We start from the raw sequence: 16,503 nt of genomic DNA, 5'->3' as shown, positions 1-16,503 counted from the left end.
GGACTTCAAAATAATGTCACTACCAGATTGTGTCCTGCAAGATTAGAGCCTATTGATGTATTTGCTTTTTTTTCCCTCCTCCTTTTTCTCCCTAATTCTACATGGCCAATTACCCCACTCGTCTGAGCCGTCCCGGTCGCTGCTCCACGCCCTCTGCCGATCCTGGGAGGGCTGCAGACTACCACGTCTCCCCCGATACATGTGGAGTCACCAGCCGCTTCTTTTCAGCTGAGAGTGAGGAGTTTCACCAGGGGGACATAGCATGTGGGAGGATCACGCTATTCCCCCCCAGCCCCCCCCCGAACAGGTGCCCCGACCGACTGACTAGAGGAGGTGCTAGTGCAGTGACCAGGACACATACCCACCACATCTGGCTTCCCACCCGCAGACACGGCCAATTGTGTCTGTAGACGCCCGACCAAGACGGAGGTAACATGGGGATTTGAACTGGCAATCCCAGTGTTGGTAGGCAACAGAATAGACCGCTACGCTACCCGGATGCCTATTAATGTATTTCGAGGCATCTTTGACAATAGACTGTTTGAATAGACACTATCCTCCTAGTTGAAGATTCAGCTGTAACTCCAACACAAACCCTTTCCTCTGGGGCATGAACACAGACTACAACTGCAAACAGACTTCGGCTGCTATTAGAGGTCGGGGTTTGATCAACAGCTCATTCTGTGTGTTTGGATATGAAAAAAATGTCCAATAAAAAAAAAACCCACAGTCATTTAACAAGAACTCAGCAGGGGGCTTGACTTGGCTCTCCAGTTCCAGTGATTGGATAATTCCCCCAAATCATGCAAACTAACAAAACACAAACAAAAATGTGGTGCCTTACAAAACAAGTAACTACAGTTCCGGCCTTTCTCTTAACCTTCATTTGTTCCACTGGATCCCTGATCAGACAGACATGTCTCATCAGAGAGAAATGTCTCATCACAGAAAAATGACTCATCAGAGAGAAAGGTCTCATCAAACAGAAAAGTCTCATCAGAGAGAAAGGTCTCATCAGAGAGAAAGGTCTCACCAGAGAGAAATGTCTCATCAAATAGAAAGGTCTCATCAGAGAGAAATGTCTCATCAGAGAGAAAGGTCTCACCAGAGAGAAATGTCTCATCAAAGAGAAAGGTCTCATCAGAGAGAAAGGTGTCATCAGAGAGAAAGGTTTCATCAGAGAGAAAGGGCTCACCAGAGAGAAATGTCTCATCAGAGAGAAAGGTCTCATCAGAGAGAACGGTTTCATCAGAGAGAAAGGGCTCACTAGAGAGATATGTCGCATCAGAGAGAAATGTCTCATCAAAGAGAAAGGTCTCATCAGAGAGAAAGGTCTCACCAGAGAGAAAGGTCTCACCAGAGAGAAAGGTCTCACTAGAGAGAATGGGTCTCATCAGAGAGAACGGTCTCATCAGAGAGAAATGTCTAACCCGAGAGACATGTCTCACCAGAGAGAACGGTCTCACCAGAGAGAAAGGTCTCACCAGAGAGAAATGTCTCACAAGAGAGAAATGTCTCATCAGAGAGAAAGGTCTCACAAGAGAGAAATGTCTCATCAGAGAGAACGGTCTCATCAGAGAAAGGTCTCATCAGAGAAAGGTCTCATCAGAGAGAACGGTTTCATCAGAGAGAAAGGGCTCACCAGAGAGATATGTCTCATCAGAGAGAAATGTCTCATCAGAGAGCAACGTCTCATCAGAGAGAAATGTCTCACCAGAGAGACATGTCTCATCAGAGAGAACGGTCTCATCAGAGAGAAAGGTCTCACGAGAGAAATGTCTCATCAGAGAAAGGTCTCATCAGAGAGAACGGTCTCATCAGAGAGAACGGTCTCATCAGAGAAAGGTCTCATCATAGAGAATGGTCTCATCAGAGAGAAATGTCTCATCAGAGAGAAATGTCTCACCACCTGAGACCAGTCATCATGCTGTCTGCAGCAATAACACACCCAGTACCACACTGTTTGAGACGGACATAAACAGTACACAAACAGCGCATGAACACGCATGTAAACACAAAGACACACAACACACATACACACACACGCATGCATGCATGCACACACACACACACATCCACCCCTACATGCGCACACACAGACCCATGCACGCACACGCACGGACACATGCACACACACCCATGCAGACACACACCCAGGCTACACATACGAGGTGAGGACACATTAGCATCCTTGTCATTGCTGCTGCAGTGACGAGGGCCTTGGCTACTCTCTGGATTATTCTTAACTGATTGTGTTTGTGAGCAACCACAGAACAAACAGCCTGGTTTTACCCAACACTCCACATGTCCACAGAACCAGCAGCCTGGTTTTACCCAACACTCCACATGGCTACAGAACCAGCAGCCTGGTTTTACCCAACACTCCACATGTCCACAGAACCAACAGCCTGGTTTTACCCAACACTCCACATGGCTACAGAACCAGCAGCCTGGTTTTCCCCCACAGTCCACATGGCTACAGAACCAGCAGCCTGGTTTTACCCAACACTCCACATGGCTACAGAACCAGCAGCCTGGTTTTACCCAACACTCCACATGGCTACAGAACCAGCAGCCTGGTTTTACCCAACAGTCCACATGGCTACAGAACCAGCAGCCTTGTTTTACCCAACACTCCACATGTCCACGGTCAAGATTCAAAACTCGCAACAAACACTTCGAGAGACTCCATGTAGACATGGAAGGGTGTACAACATGGAGGGGTGTACCCGGGTCCTTGGATTGACGGAAGTAAGTCTCCTTGCACACTACACCAAACTGCTGCAAATAAAATGTCTTTCTCATCTCAAACGATGAACACATCCAAACCAGCAGTGGAAACAGAACTCTCCGCAGACTCAACCGATGGAGAAACTGCTACAGGTTCGTCACTGCTTACCTCCATTCTCAGACAGTTTCCCACGATAGATCTTGTCCTCTACCACATCGGTCCAATAGAGGGCACTCTGGCTGAGGTGGAAGTCCAAGGCAATGGTGTTCCTCAGCCCCGGTACCAGCACACTGAACTCGCCCTTGTTTAGGTCGATCCGGCGAATCTCATGGCGGTTTGAGAAGATGATGAAGGGTTTGAAAGGGTCTGAGGATGAGAGCCAAGAAATCAGAGACTGATTCTCAGAAAGAGATATTACCTGGATCAGCAAGGTTTAAGGCCAGTTGTTTTGGGCAAAATAAATTTTAACCTCAACATGTCTCAGAGAAGCTTTAAAGGTCAAGTCTGCATGAGAATTTACTGCAAATTACACACGTTCCACTGCAGTGTGTGTGACTGCCTGGTTGTGCAATGAAAGTGCAGCTAGGTTTTGAAACAAGCTTTAATTCAGAGATATTAAAATGATCTCAATAAGATGGCAGTTATCTGTGTCCGGCAGGAGGCCAGACAGGCAGCATGATGGATGACTGGTAGCTAGCCTCAAAGGCCTGTCGTAAGGCAGAATCTTACAGCTTTTCTCATGGCGATTTGCTTGTGAGAGAGAAGTTACAGTCCTAACGGATGGAAGAATTCCAGGTAGTTTTATAGAACTAACTTGGCCAGGTCACTATTAACATAACTCTCCCATTCAGTGTCATATTAAATATTGATTTTTTAAATACTGCATGTTCTTTCTCTATAAGATATTAATTATAGTTTATAGCATCCTACAAGTTCTCCTTTTTTTTTTTCGTTAGGTGGCATTGTTCCCATCCTTCAGGTCTGTCCTAATCTGTGCGAAATCCCCTTCTATTCTTTCTCTTCTTCTCCACCAGCTTCCTCTATTGTCCAGAAAAGTACTGCGTTTTAAGCCTTGTCAGTTTTCTCTGACCACAGTTTCCTGTCTGGGACGCCTACCATCTGCTTGATCCCCAAACTTAACCACAAAACTTTCAGTATCCAAACCCTCACATGAGCCAGGACTCCGGCACTACTCTTTCTTGTTGCTATTCTGCAGCCATCAGCCATTTCACATCTTCCTGACTGTTTTTATTTTTTTACATTCCTTCTATGCTGGCTTTCATTTGTTCAGTTATTTATTTCTCTGTGCTGATTTGTTAACCTCCTCTCCTGCCAATCATCCCCCTATCTTTTCTTCAGATCAACCCCATGCATCTCCACCTCCCTTCCCTTACCTGTGCTCCTGCAATTCTCCATATCAGGCTCCAATTCCCAGCCCTCATAGCAGGAGCATTTCACGCTAAATTTGTCCTGTTCGCAGCGCTGACTGCACTTCAGGTGTTTGGCGCAGAAGCTCTGTATCTGGCATGTCTTGTTGTCGGAGCCCAGCTCCATGCCGAGGGGACAAGAGCAGATCACTCCCTCACCGGGGGCTACTGTGCAGTTATGGCTACAATCTCCATTTTCGAGCGAACACAAGTCTGGAACAAAAAGAAAAAGAAAAATGAAACGAGGAGGACCGAGCAGCAGTGTGTTAAGTTGCTCCATTGGACTTCCCTTTGATGAGTTCCAGTCGGGGTATTGTAGTGCCTTACCACATAGTTTCTCATCGGAGCCATCTGGGCAGTCGCCAGTGCCATCGCAGAGTTTCTCGGCAGGCAGGCAGATGGTGGAGTCGTTGGCACACACGTGGTGGGAGAGCTTACACACCAGTGCCTCACAGTTGTCCTCATCAGAATTGTCCTCACAGTCGCTGTCACCGTCACACACCCAGGCTTTGCTGATACAGCGAGCTAGGAACAGCGAAGGGGAGCATCAAAATAAATACCCATGTACCTTCTATGCTTCTCTAATCTATAAGAGAACTAGTCTCCTCACCAGAATCTCTACAGCCAAACTTGACCGCTGGATCACACATGTGAGTGACACCCTCACAATTCTTCTCATCGCTCAGGTCCATACAGTCCGTGTCCCCGTCACAGCGCCAGCGAAAGGGGATACACAGGCCATCCATCCGACACTGGAACTCATCTGTGTGGCAGCCTCCGGGGGGGCGTGTGGCTGGGGGGGAGTGAGAGAAAGAGAGAGAGTATGAAGGTTAGATGACCAGCTGAATTCTGATCCAAGTTACCATATTCACAACCCTCATCATCTTAACTTAGGTGAGCATCTGCTCATGGAACTCATGCCAAACAAGTGAACACCTTGGTTTCCTGTGAAGGGAAAACACCAGTCAGAACTGACAGACAGTGCAGTGAGACAGAATACTGACAGCAGAAGACTACCTTACAAATAGTTCAAACATCAAAAACGAAAATGATAGTAATTATTTGCTATAGCAGCTGCCTGAACTCTTGACTATTTTCACTACAGAGACTGAATGTTGAAAATTTCACTGGTGACTTAAATGTGGCCCTCTAATCTCCTCGATTCAGTTGCACCTCTCACTACCAGAGGTAGGTGGCTACAAAGGCCTACACCCTGGTTTAACGACAAGACGTGCTCTTAAGCGGGCCTGCAGGACACTGGAACATAACTGGCCATCACACAGGGTCCACACACACACACCTAGGGGCAATTTAGTATGGCCGATTCACCTGACCTACATGTCTTTGGACTGTGGGAGGAAACCGTAGCACCCGGAGGAAACCCACACAGACACGAGGAGAACATGCAAACTCCACACAGAGGACGACTCAGGACGTCCCCCAAGGTTGGACTACCCCAGGGCTCGAACCCAGAACCTTCATGCTGTGAGGCGACCGCGCTAACCACTGCACCACCGTGCCACTACCATATTCTTCATATACAGTGCATCCGGAAAGTATTCACACCCCTTCACTTTCCCCACATTTTGTTATGTTACAGCCTTATTCCAAAATGGATTAAATTCCTTTTTTTTCCTCATCAATCTACACACAATACCCCATAATGACAAAGCGAAAAAGGTTTTGTAGAAATTTTTGTGAATTTATTAAAAATAAAAAACTGAAATATTGCATGTACATAAGTATTCACACCCTTTACTCAGTACTTGGTTGAGGCACCCTTGGCAGCGATTACAGCCTCAAGTCTTCTTGGGTATGAAGCTACAAGCTTGGCACACCTATATTTGGGGTATTTCTCCCATTCTTCTCTGCAGATCCTCTCGAGCTCTGTAAGGTTAGATGGGGCATGTCGCTGCACAGCTATTTTCAGGTCTTTCCAGAGATGTTCAATGGGGTTCAAGTCTGGGCTCTGGCTGGGCCACTCAAGGACATTCACAGACTTGTCCCGAAGCCACTCCTTCGTTGTCTTGGCTTGTGTGCTTAGGGTCGTTGTCGTGTTGAAAGGTAAACCTTCACCCCAGTCTGAGGTCCTGAGCGCTCTGGAGCAGGTTTTCATCAAGGATCTCTCTGTGCTTTGCTCCATTCATCTTTCCCTCGATCCTGACTAGTCTCCCAGTTCCTGCCGCTGAAGAACATCCCCACAGCATGATGCTGCCACCACCATGCTTCACTGTAGGGATGGTATTAGCAAGGTGATGAGAGGTGCCTGGTTTCCTCCAGACGTGACGTTTGGCATTCAGGCCAAAGAGTTCAATCTTGGTTTCATCAGACCAGAGAATCTTGTTTCTCATGGTCTGAGAGTCCTTTAGGTGCTTTCTGGCAAACTCCAAGTGGGCTGTCATGTGCCTTTTACTGAGCAGAGGCTTTCGTCTGGTCACTCTACCATAAAGGCCTGATTGGTGGGGTGCTGCAGAGATGGTTGTCCTTCTGGAAGGTTCTCCCATCTCCCCAGAGGAATGCTGGAGCTCTGTCAGAGTGACCATCGGGTTCTTGGTCACCTCGCCGACCAAGGCCCTTCTCCCCCGATTGCTCAGTTTGGCTGGGCGGCCAGCTCTAGGAAGAGTCCTGGTGGATCCAAACGTCTTCCATTTACGAACGATGGAGACCACTGTGCTCTTCGGGACCTTCAAAGCCGTAGACATTTTTTTGTATCCTTCCCCAGATCTGTGCCTCAATACAATCCTGTCTTGGAGGTCCACAGACAATTCCTTTTGACTTCATGGCTTGGTTTCTGCTCTGACATGCACTGTCAACAGTGGGACCTTATATAGACAGGTGTGTACCTTTCCAAATCATGTCCAATCAATTGAATTTACTACAGGTGGACTCCAATCAAGATGTAGAAACATCTCAAGGATGATCAGTGGAAACAGGATGAACCTGAGCTCAATTTTGAGTGTCATAGCAAAGGGTGTGAATACTTATGTACATGCAATATTTCAGTTTTTTATTTTTAATAAATTTGCAAAAATTTCTACAAAATCTTGTCATTATGGGATATTGTGTGTAGATTGATAAGAAAAAAAAGGAATTTAATCCATTTTGGAATAAGGCTGTAACATAACAAAATGTGGGGAAAGTGAAGGGGTGTGAATACTTTCCGGATGCACTGTATTTTATAATTCCATTATAATTCTGTTATCCCTTTTCAATGTTGTATTATTAAAACTGTGTACACACAACATCCATTGCACATTGTCCATCTTGGGAGAGAGATCCTCCCCTGTTGCTCTCGCTGAGGTTTCTTCCTATTTTTTCTCCCTGTTAACGTTTTTTTTTTAGGGAGTTGTTCCTTATCTGATGTGAGGGTCTAAGGACAGGATGTTGTGTTGCTGTAAAACCCACTGAGACAAATTTGTAATTTGTGATAATGGGCTACACATATAAAATTGACCTGACTACACACAGGAGCCCTTGTATCTTGAGGGTGGAGTGCTGGAGATGGAATGTACGGTTTAATGAGATCAGGCAGATTTGATGGAATTAAGCCCATTTAGATTTGATTTTATGGCAATCTTTGCTATTTTTATTTTATTTTCTTGTATTATTTGTTGTGTCTGCTCCACTATGCGTAACGCATCCTTGGGTCCCTTGAAAGGGGCTGTATAAATTTAAGTTGTTGTTGCTGTTGTCTTGAAAAAAATAAAAAATTGCAGCTCTATGCTGCCAAAATATCAACAGTGCAGCAATGTAAGCAGAAAAGGACAGCAGCAGCTACGGCATTAATGTCAAATATAGAGATTTAAGTATTAAACCTGGAAACTGTCACGAGCCATCTCACACTCGACTCTTATCACTCATTTAATCATTTCAGTGAGCAACCTGTCAGAGAAGTAGATTGTGGGATATAGTCCATGTCAGAAGCTTGCATGTTTGCACTTTTGCAGCCTTTAAAGAAGGGAGAACAAAAATTAGGGATTAAAGCATAATTCCGTCATTTTTTTCATAAACTAGGTCTTTATTTTCTTAGTTTCTTTCATTGTGCATATCAGTGACATCATTTTACCAACCAGTTTCAGTGTGGAGATTTGGGAAACAGCTTTAACATGACGTCTCACTCATTGACGAACTACCCAGACAGCAAAATTGAGAAACACAACTGGGAAACTGGGAAATCCATTGACAAACTACCCAGACAGCAAAATTGAGAAACACAACTGGGAAATTATGTGCAGACTAACTGGGGCACCAGCTGAGAGAACATATTTAAGGCTCGTGTTGGGAAGACATGTCTAGCGGTGTTTTCGTATCCAAGACCGCTCAAATAACCGATACACAAAATAGCAAAATCTACTAAAAAAAGACCCAGGTTATAGAAGAAAAAAAACAAAATCAAAATCCTTTGAGGGGGAGGAAATTAGTGCCTATCAGCCAGGTTTTATTCAGGCATTCTAGGGAGTCCCTCCTCAACTCAAAGGAAGACAGCGACCAGCAGAAAGAGTTTTAATTAGGTCTGAATGCAGCCCATCTTGAAAGATGACCTTCCAACTGCGTCGCGTCCTGTACTGAACAAATCAAGGTATTGAGTCTTCATTACCAATAAGTGTCATGGTTGTGTGGCCTGGGTTATCAAGGCTCACCTGTCCCCCATCCCCTGATTAGTACATCTGCTCACCTAAGCCCCATTTACCTGAGTAACCCTGATTGCCCCTGCTGTACTCCCCTGATCCCTAGTCCCTTATTTAGCTTGCGATTCCTGTTCCTGCCCCACCCTGCTCACCTGTTCCCAATTCCCTAGCTGGCAAGCCTGTTCCTGCCCTGCCCATCTGTTCCCAATTCCCCTGATTGGCTCTCCAGCAAGCAATATATTCCCCCTGGTCGCCTTGGCGCTTTTGTGGTAGCCGGATGCATCATGTCTTGTCTCTGGTTTTTCTTGTTGCCTGAATCTACGTTCCCGTGTTGTGAGTTTGTTTATTTTAATAAAACCTTGTTCTAGCCCAGTCTGTCTCCCCCGTCTGCATTTGGGTCCTCAACTCCTGCTCCTGGCGTGACAATAAGATTGACAAACATTTTTCAACCAAAACCTAGTGAAGACCTGACAGTCAGAACTGGACAGCAACACCTCTCGGTGGCAGCAAGAATGAGACACATTACTTGTGTTCATAATCAGAAGTTGACAAAATCACTCATTAAGTAAGCTCTGACTTTGCCATCATTACAAACATGAATAATCTCTGAAATGACTTGAACAACGCAGAGTAACAAGCTCAACATAATTTTCCACCGTGTAAACAATTTACAGTATCAATGGGTGGCCAGTCAGGTCTGGTGGCATTCACGAGTACTCCATTACTCCCAAGGCAATCCATAAGTGGTACTAACAAATACAAGTATGAGGGGAGCCACTGAGGGATTCAGGCAACAAAATTAATCCCAAGACCATGAAGTGAACATGCATCTCACATCACACTGTATTCATTCATCCATTATCTAAACCGCTTATCCCTACCCAGGGGTGCAGGGATGCTGCAGCCTATCCCAGCAGTCACTAGGCAGCAGCCGGGGAGACACCCTAGACAGGCTGCCAGACCATCACAGGGCCGACACAAACAAACAAACAAACAAACACACACACACACACATACATGCACACACACATTCACACCTAGGGACAATTTAGCATGGCCGATTCACCTGACCTACATGTCTTTGGACTGTGGGAGGAAACCGGAAGACCCGGAGGAAACCCACACAGACACAGGGAGAACATGCAAACTCCACACAGAGGACGACCTGGGACAACTCCCAAGGTTGGACTACTCCGGGGCTCGAACCCAGGACCTTCTTGCTGTGAGGTGACCGCGCTAACCACTGCGCCACCGTGCCGCCCCTCTGTATGTGAAACTAAAATAAAGCAGTAGCTTGCTGGAAGAGGAGGTGCGTACTGAATAACAGAAACGTTCACTCTCTCATGTGAGATTTATTCCAGCAGAACTACCCTCCCCCAGCCCAGTTCACTACCTTAAGTGCATCTTGGGCCTGATTGGCAGATTGTCAGGCACACTCACCCTGATTGGTGCAGTTGGCATGGGTCTCGTCACTGTAGTCGCCACAGTCGTTATCTCCATCACAGGTCCAGTAATCAGGGATGCAGCGGCCGCTGTTGCACTTGAACTGAGCGCTGGAGCAGGAATGACTACAGCCTGCTTCGTCGCTGTTGTCCCCACAGTCGTTGTCTGAAACAAACACTGCAATTAGACGCCTACCCCCTCACCATCATCTGACACAGTTGACAGAAGAAAAAGTTTAATTTGGTTTGGTGAACAAATAATGAAAATACATGGAGTCAAGATCAAAAATTTGAGAGGAGAGAGTAGAGTAAAGACAATTGCATAGATCAGACCATGCACCATGGGAGAATGTACCCAGCACTGATACATTGAGCTAGCCAGCACAGCACCAAACAACTCGCCATCCTCACTCACTGCATGTGTTCCTCCCTCAGTTACACAGTATCCTAATAACAGCAGTCAGCAGGTGAAACAGTCACTCAGGAGTCAGACTGGTTCACGTCATGGCCCAGTTACAATCTGCACTTAGCAACCTGATCCTGAAAGAAATTTTTCTGGAAAATTCGTTAACGTGATCACACATAGGTCAATATTTTTGTTTCTGTTTCTTCTGACTGGAAGTCTGAGGGTGGCTTGCTCACTACTGCTGAGCATTCTGCGATCGAACAGGCCAAAGGTTTATGTCCTTGTCTTTCTATAATAAGCACATAATGAGTAGCAGACAGCAGCGGGGGTCTCCGCTTGTGGCCAAGTTCCATCAGCGAAGAAGCAAGCCCTAATTGACCCTGTGCACCTGTCCCCCCCCCCCACCCCTGCCCCCAGCAAGTCTTAGTGGTTACGCTAGCGTCATTGCTATGGTGCATGTTGATCTATGCACTAACCGGTCAGGTTTGGACAATTCAACTCATCAGAGCCGTCGCCACAATCCTTTTCTGAAAGACAGAACCAATGGAAGACAGCGAAGTGGGCGAACAGCACAACATGGAACAACAACAAACTGAAACACAACATGACTACAGAGAAGGAACGAAAGACACAAACATCTAAGCAACAAAGAAGCTAAAATGAAGTAGGTGGAAAAAAAAAACCATGCATAGCAACAGACAAACGTGAGAGAGGGTTGTTGGGAGTTTCTGCTCTACACAGGCACAATCTAGGAGGGGGGTGAGGAAGAGGAGGAGCAAAGGAGAGCAGACGGACACTCACCATTGTCACAGCGCCAGTTAATGTTGATGCAGCGTCCGTTGTTGCAGGTGAACTGGGTGAGAGGAAAACAGGTGGGATAGGCTGGAGACAAACAGAGATGGAGTTTAGACACAGAAGCGCGTCTCCAACAGGTTATTTATTTACCTAGAAAAAATACCCAGGAGGTAAAACGCCCAAGGAGTTGTGACAAGGTGACCCACCACAGGAGGCCGGCTCATCCGAGCGGTCACCACAGTCATCGTCGAGGTCACATGTCCAGGAGATAGGGATGCAGCGTCCGCTGGCACATGAATACTGGTTGGGAGGACAGGTGCGAGCTGAAGGAGACCAACGGTGAGATTGTCTTAAGAGGGGGTCGTCCATATGGCGGTGTTTAAAAAAAGGGTTTTGTTTTTTTTTGCATATCCATATCATGGACGATGACAGTTTTTTTTTTATTCCCCCCTCCTTTTTCTCCCCAATTGTATCCGGCCAATTACCCCACTCTTCCAAGCCGTCCCAGTCTCTGCTGCACCCCCTCTGCTGATCCGGGGAGGGCTGCAGACTACCACATGCCTCCTCCGATACATGTGGAGTCGCCAGCTGCTTTTTTTCACCTGACAGTGAGGAGTTTTGCCAGGGGGATGTAGCACGTGGGATGATCACGCTTCCCCCCCCCCCCCCGACTGACCAGAGGAGGCGCCAGTGCAGCGACCAGGACACATACCCACATCCGGCTTTCCGACCTGCAGACACGGCCGATTGTGTCTGCAGGGACGCCCGACCAAGCCGGAGGTAACACGGGGATTCAAACTGGTGATCCCTGTGTTGGTAGGCAACGGAATAGACCACCACACCACCCGGATGCCCGAGGAGGATGACAGTTTTATCCACCCAGAATGCAGCAGTACAATACAGTGAACGACCTTTCGACAAAGGCTATCAGACTTCTTTTCTGGTGTGTTTATACCTGAACAGGTGGTATTTGATTCATCCTCATCGTTCCCGCAGTCATTATCTCCATCACACAGCCAGCGCAGCGGAATACAGCGGTTGTTCTGGCATTTAAATCTGTCAGTGGGGCAGGTGTGCTGGTCTGAAGGGGGAAAGCATTGTGAGAGAATGGATGGGGATGCAGAAAGTACAGAGTGAGTGAACTCAGGGGGAAAGAACATGTTGCTGGGAGAGACGTGGCATGAGTTATGGAGAGCTGGGAGAGACGTGGTATGAGTTACGGAGAGCTGGGAGAGACGTGGTATGAGTTACGGAGAGCTGGGAGAGACGTGGTATAAGTTATGGAGAGCTGGGAGAGATGTGGTATGAGTTATGGAGAGCTGGGAGAGATGTGGTATGAGTTATGGAGAGCTGGGAGAGGGCAGAGAGATATGGCCACAAGTCGGTGGAGAGAGAGCAGATATTCGAGCTGCTTTGAACAAGGCTTTGTTTTGTCTGGAATGGCAACCTGTCTGCACTCTGACCACAGACAGATGGGGAATTTTTCAAGATCTACGGACATTCCTTCACATGCTCACTACCCACACGTACTCTCACACATTAAGTAGGTGTGCATAAACACACTCACAAGACTCTGAGTCTACACTTTCTGAAGTCATTCTGGCATCATCGCACTGTTAAAGTCAAACTGGTGGAGGCTTTTTGACTCCAGCGGTAAAATGGAAGAAAAGTTCAGCAGCTTGCCAGCCAGCGTGCCAGATGAGCTGTGCTAGCTTTGCCTGTGCACATAAAAGCGTGTGTGCACAGTGACTCACGGCACAGCTCGGAAGCCTCGTCGCTGTTGTCCAAACAGTCGTTGTCTCCGTCACACTTCCAGCGCTCCTGGATACAGCGGTTGTTCTTACAGGCAAACTCCCCCGGCTGGCACTGAGGAGGGGGTATGTAAGAGGGGTTGGCTGTGGAGGAAAGAAAGACAAAGAATGGGAAAGAAAAGGTGAGCAAAAAGCCAAGCTGAAGCAAGGGAAGTTAAATAACCTTCTGGATGGTTCCTTTTGGGTCCGCGGTGGTGTAGCGGTCTAAGCATCGGCTCTGTGTCGATGCAGTTGCCCACTGGGGACTGGGGTTCGCGCCCCGGTCTCGTCAGATCCGACTATGGCCGGACTCGACGAAGCAGCGATCATTGGCAACGCTGTCTTCGGGAGGGGGGGCGGAGTCGGCTTGTGTTCGTCACGTGAATGCGTCTCTGTGTGTGTCGGAAAAACAGTGGTTCGGCTTGGAGTCGCCTTGTCACGAAAGTGGCGAGGCGGTCTCCTTCGAGACTGCCGGCCGGAGAGATGCAGTTGGCGAACGCATACAGTGCGAGGGTGGGTGTTTGAATTAAAATAGGGATCGATTGGCCACTAAATTGGGAGAAAAAAGGGAAAAATCAGAAATAAATAAATTTTTAGAAATGGATGGTTCCTTTTCTGAACAGTCCAAAGGGTCAATATGACCCAAGAAAATATCTCAGTTCCCCGCCATGTTCATAGTGTACAAATCTCCCAATGCAAAGAGCCAAAAAAGGTCCTGCTTGCATAATTTCAACGTTCAGACACACACACACACACACACACACACACACAGGCTTGACTCCCTGAAGCAGTGTTTTCTTTTTGGCTGTTAAATCCTAATGTGTGACGTGAACAGTGCCATAGGGCATCCTCCTTCACCGGATACAGTCCGGGTATGTGACTGTGGTGGTGGGGTGTGGTTCAGCCTCCATTGCAGGCGGAGAGAGGGAGCGTGGCTCGCAGGACAGCAGAGGCAACAGGGAGGCTGGTTTCAACAAATCCACTACCTCCATCACCACTCAGGGAGGCTGGTTAGTGATCAGCCCCACATGGGACAAACTAACAAGCTGTCCTATATATACCACCGTGAAGCTGGGTCCTGGGCCGACTGACTGACACGGACAACAGCGGAACACAGAGACACAGACACACAGATAGAGACACAGACACAGATACAAACACAGAGACACAGGCACAGAGACACACAGATACAGAGACACAGACATAGAGACAGATACAGAGACACACAGAGACATAGACATAGACACAGAGACACACCGAGACATAGACACAGAGACAGACACACAGAGAGACACACAGAGACACAGACAGACAGACACAGAGACACAGATACAGAGACACAGACATAGAGACAGATACAGAGACACACCGAGACATAGACACAGAGACAGACACACAGAGACACAGACAGACAGACACAGAGACACAGACATAGAGACACAGACACATAGACAGAGACATACAGAGACATAGACACAGACACAAACACAGACACAGAGATGGGGACACAGAGACGGAGACACAGAGACAGAGACACAGATACAGAGACAGAAAGGAGCCTGTTGATGCTCTGAATGAAGACAGTGAGGCAGTGCCTCCAGCACCTGAGTGTGTCGGCTGTATGAAGTGTATTGAGAAGGAGAATGTGAATTAACTGTTTCTGCCTAAACTGTGTCTGAATCCTCATTCAAAGCCACCCACTCCAGTTACACACACACACACACGCACACGCACACACACACACACTCGCATGTATCGGTGTCTGCAGGCACCTTTGCAGCTGGTGTTGTCAGCTGGGTCTAGAATTTGGTCCTCTGCACAGGAACACTGCCTGCCACCCGGTATCGCCAGACACAGGCTGCTGCAGCCGCCGTTGTTGACCCGGCATGCGTTAGTGCCTGCATTAACACACATGCACAGGAAAATAAACGCACTGCAGCAACACACATGCACAGGAAAATAAATGCACATACAGACAAGGACAGAGGCTTGCTTGGCCTGTGCTTGAGGCGTCGGCGGTGACGGTTACCTTGCTGCTGCTGCGCATCAAACATGCGGATCTCGAATATCGGTGGCCTCTCGCTACGCAGCAGAGTAGCGATACTGGTGGTGGTGTCCAGTTTGTAGATGTTGCCGCTGCGATAGTCGTTCCAGAACAGAAAGTGTTTGTAGTGGCACAAACCAAAAGCATGGTTCAACTCCTGGCCCTCGTACACCGTCTGGGGACATGAGAGAAGCAAAGCTGAAAGTATGCTCAGCACACACACCACATCCTCTAGTTCTCTGTGTAGGCAGAAATACACGAAGGATGTCAATAATACTGTTACGGTTTCCTAGGAGACCATGAACACTTATCCAAAACCAAAAAGGATCAATAAGGTGGCTGAATGGTCTGGTTTTCCCCACATGGAGAATCGGTCCATCTGGACTCAACGTTTACTGACAGATATGTTCCATCATCATGTAAGTGACCTCTCCAGTCTCACCTGACTGCAGGTGTCCCACCCTTATAAACAATACAGTGACTGCAGGTGTCCCACCCTTATAAACAATACAGCGAGGGCAGATGTCCCCACCCTTATAAACAATACAGCGAGGGCAGATGTCCCCACCCTTATAAACAATACAGCGAGGGCAGATGTCCCCACCCTTATAAACAATACAGCGAGGGCAGATGTCCCCACCCTTATAAACAATACATTGACTGCAGGTGTCCCACCCTTATAAACAATACAGTGACTGCAGGTGTCCCACCCTTATAAACAATACGGTGACTGCAGGTGTCCCACCCTTATAAACAATACAGCGACGGCAGATGTCCCCACTCTTATAAACAATACATCGACTGCAGGTGTCCCACCCTTATAAACAATACAGTGACTGCAGGTGTCCCCACCCTTAGAAACAATACAGCGACTGCAGATGTCCCCACCCTTATAAACAATACATTGACTGCAGGTGTCCCGCCCTTATAAACAATACAGTGACTGCAGGTGTCCCCACCCTTATAAACAATACAGCGACTGCAGGTATCCCCACCCTTATAAACAATACAGCGACTGCAGATGTCCCCACCCTTATAAACAATACAGTGACTGCAGGTGTCCCCACCCTTATAAACAATACAGTGACTGCAGGTGTCCCCACCCTTATAAACAATACAGTGACTGCAGGTGTGCCCACCCTTCTAAAAAATACAGTGACTGCAGGTGTCCCCACCCTTATAAACAATACAGTAAGACTGCAGGTGTCCCCACCCTTATAAACAATACAGTGACTGCAGG

At 47.5% G+C, this 16,503-nt stretch overlaps 1 protein-coding gene across 3 annotated transcripts in view; it reads right to left on the bottom strand.

Annotated features, from left to right (window-relative positions):
- Positions 1-16,503, bottom strand: part of LOC130106812 (low-density lipoprotein receptor-related protein 1-like) — a 187,923-nt gene that overhangs the window by 70,417 nt on the left and 101,003 nt on the right. For all 3 annotated transcript variants that reach the window (XM_056273068.1, XM_056273069.1, XM_056273070.1), the window contains 11 exons: positions 15,249-15,438; positions 14,992-15,117; positions 13,184-13,324; positions 12,385-12,510; positions 11,636-11,752; positions 11,436-11,516; positions 10,227-10,394; positions 4,769-4,951; positions 4,486-4,683; positions 4,126-4,371; positions 2,900-3,097 (listed from right to left, as the gene is read on the bottom strand). In XM_056273068.1, coding sequence (XP_056129043.1) covers positions 2,900-3,097; positions 4,126-4,371; positions 4,486-4,683; positions 4,769-4,951; positions 10,227-10,394; positions 11,436-11,516; positions 11,636-11,752; positions 12,385-12,510; positions 13,184-13,324; positions 14,992-15,117; positions 15,249-15,438 — 1,774 coding nt within the window. The remainder of the gene's footprint in view (positions 1-2,899; positions 3,098-4,125; positions 4,372-4,485; positions 4,684-4,768; positions 4,952-10,226; positions 10,395-11,435; positions 11,517-11,635; positions 11,753-12,384; positions 12,511-13,183; positions 13,325-14,991; positions 15,118-15,248; positions 15,439-16,503) is intronic.

This window comes from Lampris incognitus, chromosome 2, assembly GCF_029633865.1.
Source record: "Lampris incognitus isolate fLamInc1 chromosome 2, fLamInc1.hap2, whole genome shotgun sequence".
NCBI classification, from domain to species: Eukaryota; Metazoa; Chordata; class Actinopteri; order Lampriformes; family Lampridae; genus Lampris; species Lampris incognitus.
The sequence above is the reverse complement of the archived record's forward strand: the minus strand, read 5'-3'. Positions and strand labels throughout refer to the sequence as shown.